The following is a 19,593-nucleotide window of genomic DNA, read 5'->3' as shown; positions in this document are numbered from 1 at the left end:
AAATCAATGAATATTAAGTATTGATTTTAAAACAGTAATTGGAAGTTTGACAATGGAAAAGTGCATTCACTCTGCATCTGTAGCAGTAAAAGACAATGGTGCATGTAAAACATTTAAACTTTTTGTGACAAATATTCTGCTTAAATGTTAGTTCTGGTAGTACATATATTTTCAGAAATGATTCAAAATGTCAATTTTGTAAAGTTACATCTGGACTATTAAACTGTTAGAGAAGATCAGACAACAGCTCAAAGCAATAAAATTTTGACATCAAGAAATGTAGCACATGGTTTGCACATCTAGATATGGTCCATAGAGGGGAAAAACAATAGAATTCATGATCCAAAAATGGTTGTCACATTAGCAGTTACATCTTTGGGAATGTATTCAGATAGAGCAAATGGTCTCTATTTTCTCAAATTATTCAGTGTGACCTGCTATTTATGGCGGTGGGATTTAAGGTCAAAATGCACCATGGACCCTTTTAAAAGATCTTTTGTACAAAAAAATCTTATGGGGCCAACCCATAAAACAAACACTTGGAGCTATGTATCAAATCATTTCCTACACTTTATGCATAATGATCATAATCACATTGTACCTATAATTATTTTTTCTAGTCATCTTCAATCACTTTATTTTTACTGTGTGCACTTAACATTCCCAAGCCATATTACTATAAACTAGACTCAAACCTTGGAAAACCCAATTATTTTTTATACAAAAAAATTGCTACAAAATAAAGGCTTTTTGCTTATGGCTCAGTCACAGGTAAGCAGAAATGAATATCTGAAAAACAAGTAAATATTACAGAAAAGTTGCAATATTCCAACAAACAAAATTAATGTTAAACACCACAAGAATTCTAGCTTCAGAAATGTTTGTTTAAAAATATAATTTAACCACATTACTGCCCGAGACATATATCTACATTGGAGCATAAGACACAAGAGGAATCAAATCAGCTCCATCATTCCAGTATGGCTGATTTATTAACCGTCTCACCCCATTCTCCTGCCTTCCCCCCTTAATCTTTGACACCTTTACTAATCTAGAACCTATCAACTTCTGCCTTAATTATAATCTAATGACAGCCTCCACAGTTGTTTGTGGCAAAGGAATTCCTCCTTATCTCTGTTATAAAGGAATGTCCTTTTATCCTGAGGCTGTGCCCTCTGGTCCTAGACTCCTCCACCATTGGAAACACCTTCTCCACATCCAGGGCTTTCAATTTTCGATAGGTTTCAATGAGATCCCCTCTCAATCTTCTCACTCCAGTGAGTACAAGCCCAGAGCTATCAATTGCTCATATGCTAACCCTTTCATTATTAGAATCATTTTAATGAACCTCCTCTGGACCCTCTCCAGTGCCAGCACAAATTTTCTTAGATAAGGGGCCCAAAACTGCTCAAAATACTCAAAGTGTGCTCTGACCATGTGATGTTGTACTTACTTCTTGGTGCCTTCACCCTCAGCAGATCTTCCTCACTCTATAAGGGAAGAAAAGACAATTAGTTATCCCAACAAGTTTAAAGGTTCACTTTACAAGATACACCAACTACATAGCAACAACAACTTACCAGCTCTTTTATCATCTTGTGCTTTCTGTGTTTGCCTTCAGGTTTATTGAGATGACTTGTCAAGTCAAACAAGGTTGGCACAGCATTATCCTTGAGGACTGTTCTGTAAGGGCTCTAGGGAGAGAATTGTTTAACTTTAAATCATGTCACACATTTCATTTATGTCAAGCGACTTCTCTTATTTTCTCCACACCTTTACCACACACTTTAGCAGCTCCACTGTATCTTCAGTTAGTTCTTCATTTCACAGACAAAATAATGAGAATTACAAGCTATTCAATAGCTGCAGACACTATTATAGCACAGTGATTATAATGGTCACCGGAAGAAAAACATTTCAAATCCTAGATTCACTAAAATGCTAGTACAGTGGATTCCAGTTAATTGGGCCATTGGTTAATTAGGGCGGACACTAGTTTTGGACAGGTCGCTTAATTGGGACAGGAGACTGTTACCGAACAGTTTCAAACCATATGGCTGTTTGACACTAAACCATGCTTAGAGCGAACAGTTTTTAAAATAGCGTCAGTTGAGTGTGCTTGTGTTTATGTTATCCATTTGGGCCGACAGACGCCAGCCAGTTCAAAAATCAGTGATTTTTGATCACTTGTGATGAAGATGTAGTCACAGCTGAACCAGAGCTAGTAACTTCACAGGATGCCAAGAAATTTATTGTTTCACTATGACACTACTTCATGCAGGAAAGCAATGCAGTCCATTATCTGCACTAGGTGTCTGCACGGATTTCTTGATTTACAGTCAATCAAATGAACACAGCAGCATACACTGGATGAATTCCTCTGTCGATAACTGTATTACAATACTATATATTGTATTGGTATATTCATATAGGTAGTGTTTTAATATATTCTGCATTTTATTTAAATATATAATTTGCTATTCCGTTAAATAGGATCTTTGTCTTTTTTTGATATACCTTTTTAACTACTTACACTACAGCTAATTGGGACAGCCACTTATTTGGGCAAAAATGCACTGGCTCCAAAGTGTTCATAATTAACTGGAATCCAATACATTTAGTCAAAATAGTGTACTGGCTCTACTAACATGTTATTGATCTGTCTTCACACAGAATTATGAACAGAGACACTGCAATATGAACTAAGCAGCATTTGGATGGATATAAAAGCAAGCAAGCAAAAAAGGTTGAATAGATGGAGGACTCAGATTAAGGACAGCTGTGACATCACTGGTTCACAACAGAAAAATAAGGCTTCATGTGTTACACCAGTTACTTTTATAAATAATGGAAATCAATAAAGTAGAACAAGTCAGGTTGCTTTATTTTTATCCAGGGCAGTAGACCCAGAAAATGAGCATTTTCATATATTTCCTGGTAGCACAGCATTTATTGCAATGCTTTTACAACGCCACAGATCGGAAGATCAGAGTTCAATTCCCACCGTTATTTGTAAGGAGTTTATATGCTTTCCCCATGACTTAGTAGGATTCCTGCAGATGCTCCAATTTCCTCCCATAGTTGAAAGATATATGGGTTAGGGTTAGTAAGTTTTGGGCAGGCTATGTTGGCACCAGAAGTGTGGTGACACTTGCAGGCTGACATAGTAAACAGTGATCCAACAATGAATTTCCTGGGATGTTTCAATGTACCTATGACATATAAAGCTAACCTTTATGATATGACATAGAAGCAGGGCATTTCAGCTCATTGAAAATAGGCCAGTTCTTATTCCCTCAATGATTTTTCTTGTAATCTCTTCTTCCCACATTCCCAACTTCTGCTATCCATCCACAATAGAAGCAATTTATAGTTGCACATAAATCTACCAACCAGTGAAGGTTTGTGATTTGAGAGGAAACCAAAGCACCAAAGAGAAACCCACAGTTATAGGGAGAACATACAAACTCTATACTGTCAGCATCAAACCAGTGTCATAGGAATTGATTGTGGATTTCAGGAAGGGGAAATCAAAGAACACACACCAAATCTCCTTGAGGAATCAGCAGTGGAAAGGGTGAGCATTTTCATGTTCCTGGCTGTCAACATCTCTCTGAAGGTTGATCCTGGGTCCAACATATTGAAGTAATTACAAAGAAGTCATGACTGCAGCTACATTTCATTAGCAGTTTGAGGGAATTGGTATCTCACCAAAGACATCTTACAAATTTCTACAGATGTACTGTGGAAAGCATTCCAACTAGTTGCATCATCATCTAGTATGGAGGGATGGCTGTTCAGGATTGGAAAAAGCTGCAAGAAGTTGTGAAGTCAGCTGGCTCCATTATGGGCAAAAGGAGGACAGTTGCAAAAGGTGATGCCTCAAAAAAACCCAAAAAAGCAAGCAGCATCTGTCATTAAGGACCCCCAATCACCCAGGACATGCACTCTTTTCATTGCTACCATTAAGATGTTGTTACAGGAGTGTGAAAACATACACTCAACAATTCAGGAAAAACTTCTCCTCCTCTGCTATCAGATTTCTGAATGGACAACGAACCTATGTACACCATCTCAATTTTTTGCACTACTTATTTTTGTAATATTTCTTAATTTATAGTTATTACATATTGCAATGTACTGCTGCAGCAAAACAACAAATTCCATGACAAATGCTAGTAATATTAAATCTGCTTCTGATTCTGAGTTGTGAGGAAGTGGCTCTACTAGGTGTGATGCCCATGTAACTTTTCAGGCAGGAGCAGTGGAGGGGGAGCTGTCAGAGTTCTTTTCAGGAAACAAGGGAAATCCAGTTTCAAGACGCTCTTGGGAATGGATATTTTTTAATCTGAAAGGCTCATTATTTTCAACACTTTAGTGAAGGCCTGAGGTAACTTGGCTCCTAGCATAAAAAAAAAATCCAATTGTCTGCTCCAAAAGACTATTGGGCTCTGGGGTAAAAGCACCCTCCCTCTTCCCAATGCTCTCCTTGAGAACTCAAGCCACTTAATTTTAAAATAATAAAACAAGCCAAATTAGAAATTGGCTGTCACAGTGAAATATTTAACTGATCCATACAACTTGAAGGGTAATATCCTCCCATCTTTGTCCAGTATCTATTAAATCCAGGTTGGAATTGGATTTGAGATCAGCTTACTACTTTTGATTGCAAAGTTACGATATAACTTGAGCACAATATCATTTACTATCCCCAAGGCAACATCCAGCCATATATTTTTTAAACAAATGAGAGATCAATTTATGCAATAGGCTCCCCGGAAATGAAAGGAAAACTGGTAATCTATCTAGATTGAATTAAATTGACGACTTTATTTCTTACATCCCTCACATATACGAGAAGAAAAAATCTTTATGTTACATCTCTGTCTAAATGTGCAAGGTGTAATTTATAGTAATTTGTAATAAATAGTATGTACAACAGGAAAGTCAATATAGCATAGAAATACAACTGTATCAGTGTGATTTAATTAGTCTGATGGCCTGGTGGAAGAGCTGTCCCAGAGCCTGTTGGTCCTGGCTTTTAGGCTGTGGTACCGTTTCCCAGATGGCAGCAGCTGGAACAGTTTGTGGTTGGGGTGACTCGGGTCTTCAAAGATCTTTCTGGCCCTTTTTACGCACGTTTCTGTAAATGTCCTGAATAGTGGGAAGTTCACATCTACAGATGTGCTGGGCTGTCTGCACCACTCTCTGCAGAGTTCTGTGATTGAGGAAAGTACAGTTCCCATACCAGGCAGTGATCCAGCCAGTCAGGATGCTCTCAATTGTGCCACTGTAGAAAGCCCTTAGGACTTAGGGGCTCATACCAAACCTCTTCGACTGTTTGAGATGAAAGAGGCGCTGTTGTGCCTTTTCCCGGTATGTGAAGACCACGAGATCCTTGGTGATATGCATGCAGAGGAACTTAAAGCTGTTCACCCTCTCAACCCCAGATCCATTGATGTCAATAGAAGTTAGCCGGTCGCTCTTCCTCCTGTAATCCACAACCAGCTCCTTTGTTTTTGCAACATTGAGGGAGGTTGTTTTCTTGACACCACTGGGTCAGGGTGATGACTTCTTCTCTGTAGGCTGCCTCATTATTATTTGAGATAAGGCCAGTCAATGTAGTATCATCAGCAAATTTAATTAGCCACAGTCCTGGGTGTGCAGAGAGTAAAGGAGGGGGTTTAGGACACAGCTCTGAGGGGCACCTGTGTTGAGGGTAGGAGGGGCAGAAGTGAAGGAGCCCACTCTTACCATCTGCCGGCAATCTGACAAGAACTCCAGGACCCAGCTGCACAAGGCAGGGTGATGGCCAAGGTCTCCAAGCTTCTTGTCAAGCCTACAGGAAACTATGATGTTGAATGCTGAACTGTAGTCCAACAACAGCATTCTCATATAAGCATCCTTCTCCAAATGTGTAAGGACGGTGTGTAGAGCTGAGGCTCTTGCGTCATCTGTGTCGCTTGGCTGTATCGATAGGCGAATTGTAAGGAACATTGGTGGATGTTTTGAAGCAGGAGGGCACTCTACACTGGGAGAGGGAGAGATTAAAAATGTCTGTAAACACACCTGCCAGTTGTGTCGTGCACTTCCTCAGTACTCCCCCTGGGATGCCGTCTGGTCCTACGGCCTTGCGGCTGTCCACTCGTTGGAAACACCTGCGTACTTCGGCCTCAGAGATGACCAAGGTGCAGGTCGATTTAGCCGCTCTCCTCAGGGGCTCAGTGTTGGCGACATCGAATCGAGCGTAAAAAAGATTTAGCTTATCTGGGACAGGCAGTGATGCTGGCAGCACCAGTGTGTTTAGCTTTGAAGTCTGCGATGGTGTGCAGACCTTGCCATAAGCTGCGTGTGCTGTTGGTGGAGAGTTGTGTCTGGATCTTGTCCTTGTATTGTCATTTTGTTGCCTTGACGACTTTGCATAGATCACAGCTGCATTTCTTGAGTTCCTGTTGGTTACTGGCAACCTAAGTTCTGTCTTGCATGGTAAGTGCAGCATGCACATAACTATTGATCCAGGGTTTCTCATTTGGATAGACCCTGACCCATCTTTGGGGGAACAACGTCCTTGATACACTCCTGGATGAAGCTCGTGAACTCAGACATCCTCATCACGAAAGACATTCTAGTTGATATCATCAAAGCAGTCCTGTAGCATGGAGACTGATTGGTCGGACCAACAGTGGACGGTTTTAACTATGGCCGCCTCTTGTTTCAGCTTCTGCCCATACGTGGGCAGGAGCAAGATGGAGGAGTGATCTGACTTCCCAAACGGCAGACGGAGGAACACTTTGGATGTGTTGCAGAAGGGACAGTAGCAGTGGTCGAGTATGCTACCTACCATGTGCTCACCTGGATGTGTTGACAAAACTTCGGAGAGACTTTAGACAGCAACCCTCTATTAAAGTCTCCAGTGACCATGAAGACAGCCGCTGGGTGTACAGTCTCCACAGTGCTGATGGTCTCATACAGTTCCTCGACAGCCAGGTCAGTATCAACTTGCGGCAGAACATACAGTTGTGATAATAACAGCCGTGAACTCTCTAGGCAGCCAAAAAAGGTCTACACAGCAGCACAAGGTAGTCCAGATCTGGGGAACAAAAAGATTTGAGGGCAAATGCATTCTGGGGGGGGGGGGGTCACACCAAGCATTATTGATCATGAGGCATACCTACCTCCTTTACTCTTCCTAGAAAAGTTTTTTTTAAAAAGACCTGTTCACCCAGAACAGGGGAAACCCAGAGGGCTCAATGGCATGATCTGGTATCTCCTCCATCAACCAGGTCTCCACGAAGCACAAAATGTTACATTCCTTTCTTTCCCTCTGGTAGGAGATTCTGGCTCTCAGTTTGCACAGCTTATTGTCCAGGAATTCAACGTTAGCCAGGGAGTAGTGGTCGACTAGCACACCGTCTCAACCTCACCGGACGCTGGCCTTTCTCCCTCGCCTCTGGCGCTGCTTCCGAGGTATGGTGGTGTAGTAGATGAGACTCCCCCCCAATTGATCGCATAAGCAGGGGTTCCCAGTTTTAGAAAATGCGGCACAATGTGGGTAAATGCCGTCTTCGTGATGTTCAGAAGAGTCAGTTGTTCATACCTGATGTGCCTATCAGCTTCTTGAACAAGAAATGCTAAGGAAATTGCAGAAATTAGCAGTACATTGTAAAGTTGGTACAGAGCTCGAAACACGGCTGCTGTACGTGGCACCATCTTGAGATCTTTGAGATACATAAAGATCAATATTTTAGTTAACAGTGCAAGTACAGCAAAACATGAAGGCACTGCAATAAAACTCCACAGCACGTAGGGGTTCTCCTGAATTATTTCACTTGGTTGTAAACTAATAAAGAGATTAATTACCATGATTAAGTCACTATCTTTTGTTATCACTGTAACCCAAACCCTGTATTATCCTCATACATACACAATCACCTTTCATTGGGTATATTTAAAACGGAGGTTTCGTGGATCTTGGTTAGTCAGAGTTTACAGAGAATGGGGTCATGATGGAATGGCAGAATATGGTCAATGGACCAAATAGCCCAATTCTGTTCATGTCTCGTGGTCTTTCTTTTGTTTTCTGGCTTCTCCCATTGCCCCTCTTGACTTAGCTGCAGCTGCCCATTATCCTCATTCCATGTGGTTCCAACCATCACCTACCAATCTGTATCCCACTCTTCTATATACTGGTAATCCCTTCCCTCTCAGTAAAGATACAGGGTTGATCTGAAATGTCAACTTACACTTGGTATCTACATTGATGGTACTCAATCTGCTGAGTACTTCCAGCATTTAAAAAAAAAAATTAGATTCCAGCATCTAGGAAATTTACAAGGGTGTTGTCCAGACTTGAGGACCTGAGTTATAGGGAAAGGTTGGATTGGTTAGAACTTTATTCCCTAGAGCATAGCAGAATGAGAGTAGTTTTGATAATGGTGCACAAAATTATGAGGGGTATAGACAGGTTAAATCCAAGTAGGCGTTTTCCAGAGGTTGGGTGAGACTAGAACAGGGGTAGGCAACTTTAAGCACAAATGATTTTCTAGCATGCGTTATTCAGTAATTTGAGGCAAAACATAACTACAGGCAGTCCCCGGGTTACGTACGAGTTCCGTTCCCGAGTCTGTCTTTAAGTCGGATTTGTACGTAAGTCGGAACAAGTACATCGGGTATTATTTAGCGTCAATTAGTCAAACGTTTGTCTTAGTATATAGCATATATTTTACCTTTCTATGCATATAAAACACTTAAGAAACATATGTATTCCGATAATTAAACCACTGCATTGCTTAGTAATAATTGTAGCTTTCATCGGGGCAGGGCCTTTCACGTGCTCCATTATTCTCACTTTATCCGTCATCCTTTAAATTGTTCCGATCATTGACCAACTGTAGCCTAATGATTTTCCAATGACGTTTCACCTCTTTCCAAATGCTTTATTATTTCCACTTTATTTTCAATCGCGATCGCTTCCCGTCAATGGAACAGAAACACTGTGGGCGGCGGGTCCCGAGGTCCGCTGGGTCCTAAGGACCACTGCACTGAGGCAGGCTAAACGGGACAAGTGGGGGCTGTGCTAGGTTTGGGTATTTGATCCTCCACAATATTTCACGTGGGAATTTAAACTGGAGGTGGCTGTTTTTTTTTTAAACGAGGTTGAGTTGCGAGCTCGACATCAACCCAGCACGGATGGTATAGGAGTCACTGGATCGACATCAACCCGGCATGGGAGCAGTCTCTCTCTGGATCGAACTCGGGAACCTCCGTTCTCCAGCCTGGCGCTGATCTTACTGCGCCACCAGCCAACCGGAACGGGGGGGGGGGGGGGGGGGGGTGGGGTCAGGGTGAATCTTACTAAAAAAAAATTTAAGCCAAATACAAAGTTAAACACTCAACACAGTGTCAACGGTAATGACTTAAAATGGTGGACTGCGTTCTCCTTCCTCAGTTCATAAGTACGAGTTGTCCGTAAGTCGTACGTTCGTAACTCGGGGACTACCTGTAGATGTATTTAAATAGATAATTCCCATATCAAGTTTTTATGGCATTTATCTGGCCCACCGTCCACTCATTAATACGTGATCTGGCTCACAGAGGCAAAAAGGTTGCCGACCCCTGGACCAGAACTAGAGGTCATGGGTTTAGGGTTAAAGGCGAACTGTTTAACGAGAACATGAGGGGAACTTCTTCACTCAGAGGGTGGTGAGAGAGTGGAGTGAGGCGCCAATGGAAATGATGGTATATAGATTCAATTTCAACATTTAAGTGAATTTAAGATAGACACATGGATGGGAGGGGTACAGTTGGGTGCAGGTTGATGGGACTACACAGAATACTGGCTTGGCACGGGTCTATGATTCTATCTGGAATTATTTTGCCTTCCTGAAACTTCGAGCTGCCATACCAAATCCAAATCAAAAGTCTAAGAGGTCAGTATGGATAGAAAAATTGCTAGTGATTGTAATGGGACCAAAAGTCAGGACTTGATACCAGCATCCCAAAGTACTAAAAGTAACCATAGAAGTACTAATTGCATGGACTGTCATTTTCAAAATTTCTGGAGATAAAGAGTAACAAATGCAATCACAGTAATTAGAGAAAAATCAGGGAAGTACAAACCAGTCAACCTAAAAATCAATAAAGTAAACAGTTAATGCCTATGACTACAGCATATTTTAACAAATTGTTGATGTGTATTTATGAAAGGGAATTGGAACAAACAAACAAACCTATGTTTTAATTCTTGAGATGATAATAGATAAGAGAATCAATGAACATGGTGTATTTGGATTTTCAGATCTTTAAAAGTTCATGAGGTTACTGGTTAAAGTTAAAGTACTGAAGGAAACATACTGGTATGGATTGAAAAACAATTATTGGCAGATAGGAAACAGTAGGAATAAAAATGTCTTTTTTGTTTAGAAGTGGCAGTGATAACCTGTTAGGCAGCATAGCGATCAGTGATTTGGCTCAACCATTCATGATGTTTATCAACAATCTGGATGAGGGAATAGAATGTAATTCTTTAAATTTTCCAGTGACACAGAACTGGATGGAAATGGAAGTTCAAAGGATGCAAACAGGGTTCAAGACAAGGAATAGGCCCTTCTAGTCCAATGACCCTAGCCTAATCTCAGGGCAATTTACAATAACCAATTAACCTACTAACCAATATATCTTTGGACTGTGGGAGGAAATGCAGCATCCAGAGGACACCCACAGGCTCAGAAGGATGTACACACATCTTACAGACATCAGAATTGAACTTCAAATTTACTGTAATAGCATCACACAAATCCCTAGAACCATAAACAAGTTACGTAGGTAGGCATATACAGTAGCCCAGTTATCCAATGGTAGGAAAAGTACAGAGGCAAAGTATTATTTGCGTCATACTATTTAGATAGAAAAATGTTGGACAAAAGGACCTAGCTATCTCCACCCATCAGTCATTGAAAGTAAATGTTCAGGAGCAGTAAGCATTTAAGGTGATAAATGGAGCAAGGATAACTGCTACAATTATGTAGCGTCAGAGTGAGACCAACCTGGAGAACTGCGTGCAGTGTTGGTTTAATAACCTAAAAGAGTGAGGGAATACAGTACAAGGTTGTTCAACTTGTTTGACATTGGGCCTGTAATCACCAGATTTAATTTTGTTTAATTAGGCCATTCAGCCCATCTAGTCTGCTCTGCTATTCCATGGTGGCTGATTTATTATCCACCCAAAGCCCATTATCTTGACCTCCCCCCACAACCTTTGGTTCCCTGATTAATCAAGAACCTTTCAATCTCCGTTTTAAATATAACCAACAACAGAAAATCTGCAGATGCTGGAAATCCAAGCAACACACGCAAAATGCTGGAGAAACTCAGCAGGCCAGGCAGCATCTATGGAAAAAGTTTTGTGCCGAATCCCTTCAGTCGACTATACTCTTTTCCATAGATGCTGCCTGGCCTGTTGAATTCTTCCAGGGTTTTGTGCGTGTTACTTAAAATATAGCCAATGACTTGGTCTGCACAGCCATCTGCAGCAATGAATTCTGCAGATTCACCACCCTCTGGTTAAATAATTTTTTCCTCATCTCTGTTCTAAATGGACGTCCCTAAATTTTGAGGCTTTCCCCTAGTCCAAGACTCCCCCACTATAGGAAACATCCTCTCCACATCCACCTTATACAGATCTTCCATTATTGGATCCCTCTTCACCCTCCCCCACCCCCAACCATTCTTCTAAATTCCAGTGAGTACAGGCTAACAGACATTTGCATATATTAACCTTTTTATTCCCGGGATTATTCTCCTGAACCTCCTCTGCACCCTCTCCAATGTTATCCAATTTCTTACATAAGGAGCCAAAAACTGCACACAATACTCCAAATGCAGTCTGACCAATGCCTTATAAAGCTTCAGCATTACATCCTTGCTTTTGTATTCTACTCCTCTTAAAATGAATGCTAACATTGCATTTGCCTTCCTCACCACTGACTCAACCTGCAAGTTAATGTTTAGGGAGTCCTTCACAAGGATCTCCAAGTCACTTTGCACCTCTGAGTTTTGAATTTTCTTCATTTAAAAAATATTACACACCTTTATTCTTTCTGCCAAAGTGCAAAGCCATGCACTTCCCTACGTTATATTCTATCTGCCACTTCTTTGTCCATTGCCCCAATTTGTCCAAGTCCTACACCCTGTCTCCTCAACCCTACCTGCCCCTTCACTCATCTTTGCATTGTCTGCAAACTTGGCCATATAGCCATCAATTCCTTCATCCAAATCACTGACATACAAAAAAAAGACGAAATCTCACTGAAGGATACAAAATTCTGATAGGACTTGACAAGCTTGAATGGAGGATGCTTCAAACAGACAGGTGGGGGGTGGGGGTCCAGAAATGAGGATCACAGTTTTAGGATATCAGGTAGGCCATTTAAGACTGAAGAGGAGAAATTTCTTCTTTCAAAGGGCGGTGACATTGTAGCATTTTCTACCACATTCAAGGAGACAGATTGATTGCTAGGCATAAAAAGGGGGAGAGATGATCATTAGGATTGAGATAAAGAATCACTATCACAGTATTGAATGGTGGAGCAGGCTGGACAGGCCAAATAGCTTTAAGAGAAAGAATCACTGATCATATTGAATGATGGAACAGACCAGAAGGGCCGAACAGCTCACTCCTGACCCTATTTTCCTATGGTAACTAGTGCTTTTTTCTACTTCCTGAAATAACAAGGAAGAATGCCGTGCATCCTTTCTGACTCTCCATTTTCTTTCCCTAACTCAGGTCACTTTTGGTTTACCTGATTCTGTCCAAAATTGAGAGCGTAGATTATGATGAAAGTTAGTGGTCATCGCCATCAGAGAAATTAATAGTAATCAATAGTATTTTTTTATTATTAGGTAACCCAAAGACACAAGCAGAATGCGATGATTTGCATTATGATATTCTACTTGCATTTCTATGTCAACTGTAAAACAGAACAAAGTATGAGAGTATATCTTCCCAATAATCTGCTCTCTCCTAAATTTCTGTAAACTTAATCATTCCTGCTGACGGATCAAAAGACAATACACAAACATGATAAAATTAGAACATCAAGTCTTGAGTATTTTTATTAGGTCTGCACATTTAATCCAAGTATCTGTTGCAATTTTCAAAAACTCAAAATACAAATTCCAACTTACATTTGTGCATATTAGAGATTCTTCAAAATGTCTCGCACACAGCCTGTATTGTTTGTGAAGCTGCTCAGCAGAACGGTTTTCTAAATCTGTTCTCCGACAGTTCTCCACCCATTTCTGACACCTACATCAAACAAGAGCAACATTTCATATTACCCAGCATCTGATAGCTGTCAAATTTTAATCTACATTATTCATACTAAAAAACCACATCAAAAGCATTTCCTTTTCTCAAATAGCAAATGGAATTGTTTCAAGGAGTGTCCTTGTACATGCAAATAGGTTCAAGCCTACAGCTCTAGATCCAAATGAAAATTCAGATTATTATTAGTTAGAATCTAATTATAGATTAGCTTTATTATTGATTGGAAAACCTTATAATTATGGAAGGTGATATATACTGCTCCCATGATAGACTGAAAAAACTATAAAGAGCAGTACAACACAGATACAGGTCCTTCGGCCCTACCAATCCATGCTGATCACAGTGCCAGTCATGATTTCTTGCTTTGGCACATATACCTCCAAGACTTTGCCATTCCATGTATTTATCTATGTACTCCTTAAATGATGTGTTGGTGTGTGGCCTACTGGATAAGGCATCGGTCTAGTGATCTGAAGGTCACTGGTTTGAGCCTCAGCTGAGGCAGTGTGTTGTGTCCTTGAGCAAGGCGCTTAACACCAAATTGCTCTGCGACGGCACCGGTGCCAAGTGTCCTTCCCTTGGACAACATCGGTGGCATGGAGAAGGCAACTGCCGGTCTCCCATAGAACTCTGCCCAGGCCTGCGCCCTGGAAACCTTCCAAGGCACAAGTCCATGGTCTCACGAGACTAACGGATGCCTATTCTATTCTTAAATGATACACTTCCTCTGGAAGCTCATTCCATATAATCACCAACCTCTGTGTGAAAAAAATCCCTTTTAAAATCTTTCTCCTTACCCTAAATCTATGCCCCACTTGTTTGGTCTCTCTTACCTTGGAGGGTAAAAGATACTATTGTCCACTTTTTAAAATATATATATACACACACACCACCACCCCCGCCATCAGTCTTGCAAGACCATGGGTTTGTACCTTGGAAAGTTTCCAGGGCGCAGGCCTGGGCAGGGTTTTATGGCAGTTTTATGTAGCCCATGCTGAAGTCTCCCCTCTCCACGCCACGGATGTTGTCCAAGGGAAGGGCAAGGGCTGATACAGCCTGACACCGGTGTCGTCGCAGAGCAATGTGTGGTTAAGTGCCTTTCTCAAGGACACAACATACTGTCTTAGCTGAGGCTCAAACTAGTGACCTTCAGATCAGTAGACAAAAGCTTTAACCACTTGGCCATGCGCCACACTCCACCTTATCTATGCCTCGCATTTCTAAACATTTCTATAAGGTTACCCTTGGTTTCTCTGCTTTCCAAGTAATGTTGGGTAACTCTCTGATTTTGAGTTTATAAGTAAAGATCTGAGAATTTGTTTGGCCTGTTATCTCTGAAAGATGTCCAAATCATGCCCCCTACTTTAAAATCCATCCATTACCAATGACCTTACATGAAAAGCCCAAACAAGGATGAGTATATTTTTGGAAATCATGAGCATCTTGGAACATCTTCTAATTCTAAACCTAAGTTTCTACTACTGGCTTCTATTAGGATTGAACACCACCTTGGAGGACGGGATCAATCCTTTCCCTCCATCTGTCTCCCTGCTTACCAGCACATTCCCACATACACCGATGATATATGGATATCTACCAACAAACTCAAATAGATCATGGGTAGGGGTAGAAAGGGAGAAAAGGAAGCAGCGACTGTGAATGAAATGTAAGATGACACAAGAACGTAAGAAATAGGAGCAGGAGTAAGTCATCCACCCCATTGAGCCTGCCCTGCCATTCAATAAGATCATGGCTGATCTGTCTGTAAACTCAGCTCCATCTACCTGCCTTTTCCCCGTAATCCTTAATTCCCCTACTATGTAAAAATCTATCTAATTGTATCTTAAATATATTTAGTGAAGAAGCCTCAACTGCTTCCCTGCTCATTGACAGGTGGAGCATGCCCCATTGCCATCAGTGGCCTATATGCAATAGCCTAATTGAACTTCAGAGAGACTACATTGCCCTCCAAGAGCAAGGAAGCTTTAATCGATCAATGCCAGTCTTAGATTCTTTGTAACAGATAAGAGCAACTAATGTGCAAACACGAGGAAATCTGCAGATGCTGGAAATTCAAACAACACACACAAAATGCTGGTGGAACACAGCAGGCCAGGCAGCATCTATAAGGAGAAGCACTGCCGACATTTCGTCAGGACAAAGGGTCCTGACGAAGGGTCTCGGCCCAAAACGTCAACAGTGCTTCCTTATAGATGCTGTCTGGCCTGCTGTGTTCCATCAGCATTTTCTGTGTGTTGTAAGAGCAACTAATGTCCTTCCTGAATCACAACCATGCTAGCTACAGCTCCAAACAAAACTTTTGGTCTGCAGAGTAGTCTTCCTTCTTAAATTACTGAATGGAATTCAATCATGGACCACCTTCACCAGGCACCTAAAGGCCCCAGAGTAATACCACCAAAGATCCTTAGGTAAGATTTGAGGACCAGCTGGAAGATGCACTAACACCTGGAGGAGGTTAACATAAACAGCATCTCTGGTGATAAAGCAGCACTAACTCTGATGGATAGGTCATGTCATCCGGATACCTAACTCACATCTCCCCAAACAGATCTTTTACTCCAGTTGAAGCAAGGTCTGCAAGCCCCTGGTGGGCAAAGTAAACATTCAATGATGGCATCAAAATAAGTCTGAAGAAATTCAACGTAACATCAAAAAACTGGGAAGACATTGCACACAATAGATATACCTGGAGCAAATCTGTTCAAAGGGGAGCTGAGTATAAGCAGCTGCAAAAGGACAGACTGAACAACCAAAACACACAACCACTAACCACATTCACCACTTATTCTTGCCTACACTGCACCAGAACGTGTGGATCCTAGATTAGCCCCAACAGCCACCAGAGAACATCATACACGACTCGAGAGGTCACACTACTATCTAACTGGGATCAGTGAATTCACCTTAGTACACAAAGCATTGGCCAACGTATTCTCCAGCCACAAATATGACATTAAAGTAAAATGCAATGCATTCAAGATGCCAACCCCAATCAATGGAACAGCATTATTCCAAAGAAAAGGACCCTTTTCAATTGCGTCCAGGATTCACACGATGACGCACCATGTTCATTCAGACTTATTTATCACATATGCATCAAAACAGTTCATTTGCCTTAACAACCAACATATCCAAGGATGTGTTGCCACACATAGCATTCATTACATGCCCAGAGAGCTTAGAATACAGAAATGTCAATGGAAATTTCACCGAAAATTCACAATTCAAATGTTTATATACATTGTGCATTAAGAATGAAGATTCTATAGGGAAAGAGGAGAGAGTAATTCCCTCGGTATAGAGAATTGAGACTTGAAAGACCTCATCAGGTGTAACAGTCTCAAAGTCAGAAGATTGAAGGTCCAGGTCCATTTCAGATTCTTGTACATGGTAAATGTGGTACTGAGGGAAAGCTGTAGAGCTTGAAGTGCCGGTTGCTCACTTGGTTGGAGGAAGAGAGCTTGCTGCACGAGTCAAAACAATGGGAGCTATCCTTGGTATCTCGACCGACATTCATTGCACATGCAGAATTTAATACAGACAACTCTTCTTTTGATGTATACACGGCAATTAAGAGAATGGCAATAAATGCTGGCTCTGCCACTGCTGTTTAGATCCTGAAAAATAAATTAAAACTTACACCAAAATCCCTCCATCACAACAGATGGAGTGCATCCCTTAGGTGGAGAGTATTTTGGAAAACCCGGCAACTTAAATACCTTTTCTTAATGACAGAATTTATTCATTATAGGATGTTAGTCTTACTAGCAAGAATCAGAATCAGATTTAATATCAAGTCAAGTCACATCAAGTCACTTTTTATTGTCATTTCGACCATAACTGCTGGTACAGTACACAGTAAAAACGAGACATTTTTCATGACCATGGTACTACATGAAACAGTACAAAAACTATACTGAACTACATAAAAACAACACAGAAAAAAAAACTAGACTACAGACCTACCCAGGACTGCATAAAGTGCACAAAACAGTGCAGGCATTACAATAAATAATAAAACAAGACAATAGGCACAGTAGAGGGCAGTAAGTTCGTGTCAGTCCAGGCTCTGGGTATTGAGCAGCCTGATGGCTTGGGGGAAGAAACTGTCACAGAGTCTGGTTGTGAGAACCTGAATGCTTCAGTGCCTTTTCCCAGACAGCAGGAGGGAGAAGAGTTTGTATGAGGGGTGCGTGTGGTCCTTCATAATGCTGTTTACTTTGCGGATGCAGCGTGTAGTGTAAATGTCCATAATGGCAGGAAGAGAGACCCCGATGATCTTCTCAGCTGATCTCACTATCCGCTGCAGGGTTTTGCGATCCTAGATGGTGCAATTTCCGTACTAGGCAGTGATGCAGCTGCTCAGGATGCTCTCAATAGAACCCCTGTAGAATGTGATGAGGATGGGGGGTGGGAGATGGACTTTCCTCAGCCTTTGCAAAAGGTAGACACACAGTTGGGCTTTGTTTGCTATGGAGCTGGTGTTGAGTGACCAGGTGAGATTCTTCGCCAGGGGAACACCAAGAAAATTGGTGCTCAACGATCTCTACTGAGGAGCCGTCAATGTTCAGTGGGGAGCGGTCGCTCCGTGCCCTCCCAAAGTCAACAACCACCTCTTTTGTTTTGTTCACATTCAGAGACAGGTTGTTGGCTCTGCACCAGTCTGTTAGCCGCTGCACCTCCTCTCTGTATGCTGACTCGTCGTTCTTACTGATGATACCTACCACGGTCGTGTCATCGGCGAACTTGATGATGTGGTTCGAACTGTGTGTTGCAGCACAGTCATGGGTCAGCAGAGTGAACAGCAGTGGACTGAGCACACAGCCCTGGGGGGCCCCTGTGCTCAGTGTGATGGTGTTGGAGATGCTGCCTCCGATCTGGACTAACTGAGGTCTCCCAGTCAGGAAGTCTAGTATCCATTTGCAAAGGGAGGTGTTCAGGCCCAGTAGGCTCAGCTTTCCAGTCAGTTTCTGAGGGATGATTGCGTTGAATGCTAAACTGAAGTCTATGAACAGCATTCAAACATACATGTCTTTTTTGTCCAGGTGGAGGGTGATGGCAATGGCATCATCTGTTGAATGGTTGACAGTATACAAACTGCAGTAGTCCAGTGAGGGGAGCAGCAGGGTCTCCATGTGCTTCATGACGAGCCTCTTGAAACACTTCATGATGATGGATGTGTGTGCAACGGGATGGTAGTCATTGAGGCAGGGCACTGAAGACTTCTTCGGCACGGGGACGATGGTGGCGGCCTTGAAGCACGTTGGAATGATGGCGCTGCTCAGGGAGACATTGAAGATGTCAGTGAGAACATCTGCTAGCTGGTCTGCACATCATCTAAGCACTCTACCAGGAATATTGTCTGGTCCAGCAGCCTTCCGTGGGTTGATCCTGCATGGGGTTCTTGTCACATCGGCCACGGTGATACACAGCACCTGGTCATTTGGAGGAGGGGTGGACTTCCTTGCCGTCACGTCATTTTCCGCCTCAAAACGAGCATAGGAGGTGTTCAGCGCATCTGGGAGGGAGGCATCACCTGCAAAGTCAGGTGATGTTGTCTTGTAGTTGGTGATGTCCTGAATGCCCTTCCACATGCGCTGTGTGTCGCCACTGTCCTGGAAGTAGGGAATATCACATGCATATATAGTGAAATTTGTTGTTTTGTAGCAGTCATGCACTGCAATACTTAATTTTTAAAAAACTACAAATCCCAAAACTAAATAAACATAACAATAAGTAGTGCACGAAAAGAGCAAAAGGAAAACTGAGGTACTGTACATTGTCCTATCAGAAATCTGATGGCTGTGAGGAAGAAGCTGTTCCAAAAATGTTGGGTGTGTCTTCAGGTTTCTGTACCACCTCCTTGAAAATAGCAATCAGAAGAGGGCATGACCTGGGGTGATGGGGGTCTTTAATGAGAGATGCCACTTTTTTGAAGTACCACCTTTTGAAGATTAAGATGAAGATTTATTGTCCATTATCAAATGGTCTCAAGAATAGCAGCACACCATTTTCTCAAACTGCTTCAGCATACTGGCAAAGGCCTGCCACAGTTTTGTTGGGTAGGGAGTGACAGGATTCAAACCACAGCAAGAGATTTCCAATGTCAGGATGTGCAAGTCACAGGTCCTGGAGTTTCAATGGGCCCGCTGGGCTAGTATCTCTAGATGGTAGGGTTTGCTGATTAGGCAGATGTTGTCAAAGTAATCTCAAAGTGTAACAGCAGTGTATTTTGTAGGGTGTTT

At 41.9% G+C, this 19,593-nt stretch overlaps 1 protein-coding gene across 3 annotated transcripts in view; it reads right to left on the bottom strand.

The window, feature by feature from the left end:
* Positions 1–19,593, bottom strand: part of LOC140727060 (52 kDa repressor of the inhibitor of the protein kinase-like) — a 120,187-nt gene that overhangs the window by 90,494 nt on the left and 10,100 nt on the right. For all 3 annotated transcript variants that reach the window (XM_073044283.1, XM_073044281.1, XM_073044282.1), the window contains exons 2-4: positions 13,186–13,306; positions 1,581–1,694; positions 1,454–1,490 (exon numbers count right to left, since the gene is read on the bottom strand). In XM_073044283.1, coding sequence (XP_072900384.1) covers positions 1,454–1,490; positions 1,581–1,694; positions 13,186–13,306 — 272 coding nt within the window. The remainder of the gene's footprint in view (positions 1–1,453; positions 1,491–1,580; positions 1,695–13,185; positions 13,307–19,593) is intronic.

Source organism: Hemitrygon akajei, chromosome 4 (assembly GCF_048418815.1).
Source record: "Hemitrygon akajei chromosome 4, sHemAka1.3, whole genome shotgun sequence".
Classification (NCBI taxonomy): Eukaryota; Metazoa; Chordata; class Chondrichthyes; order Myliobatiformes; family Dasyatidae; genus Hemitrygon; species Hemitrygon akajei.
This window is presented reverse-complemented; position numbering and strand designations above follow the sequence as displayed.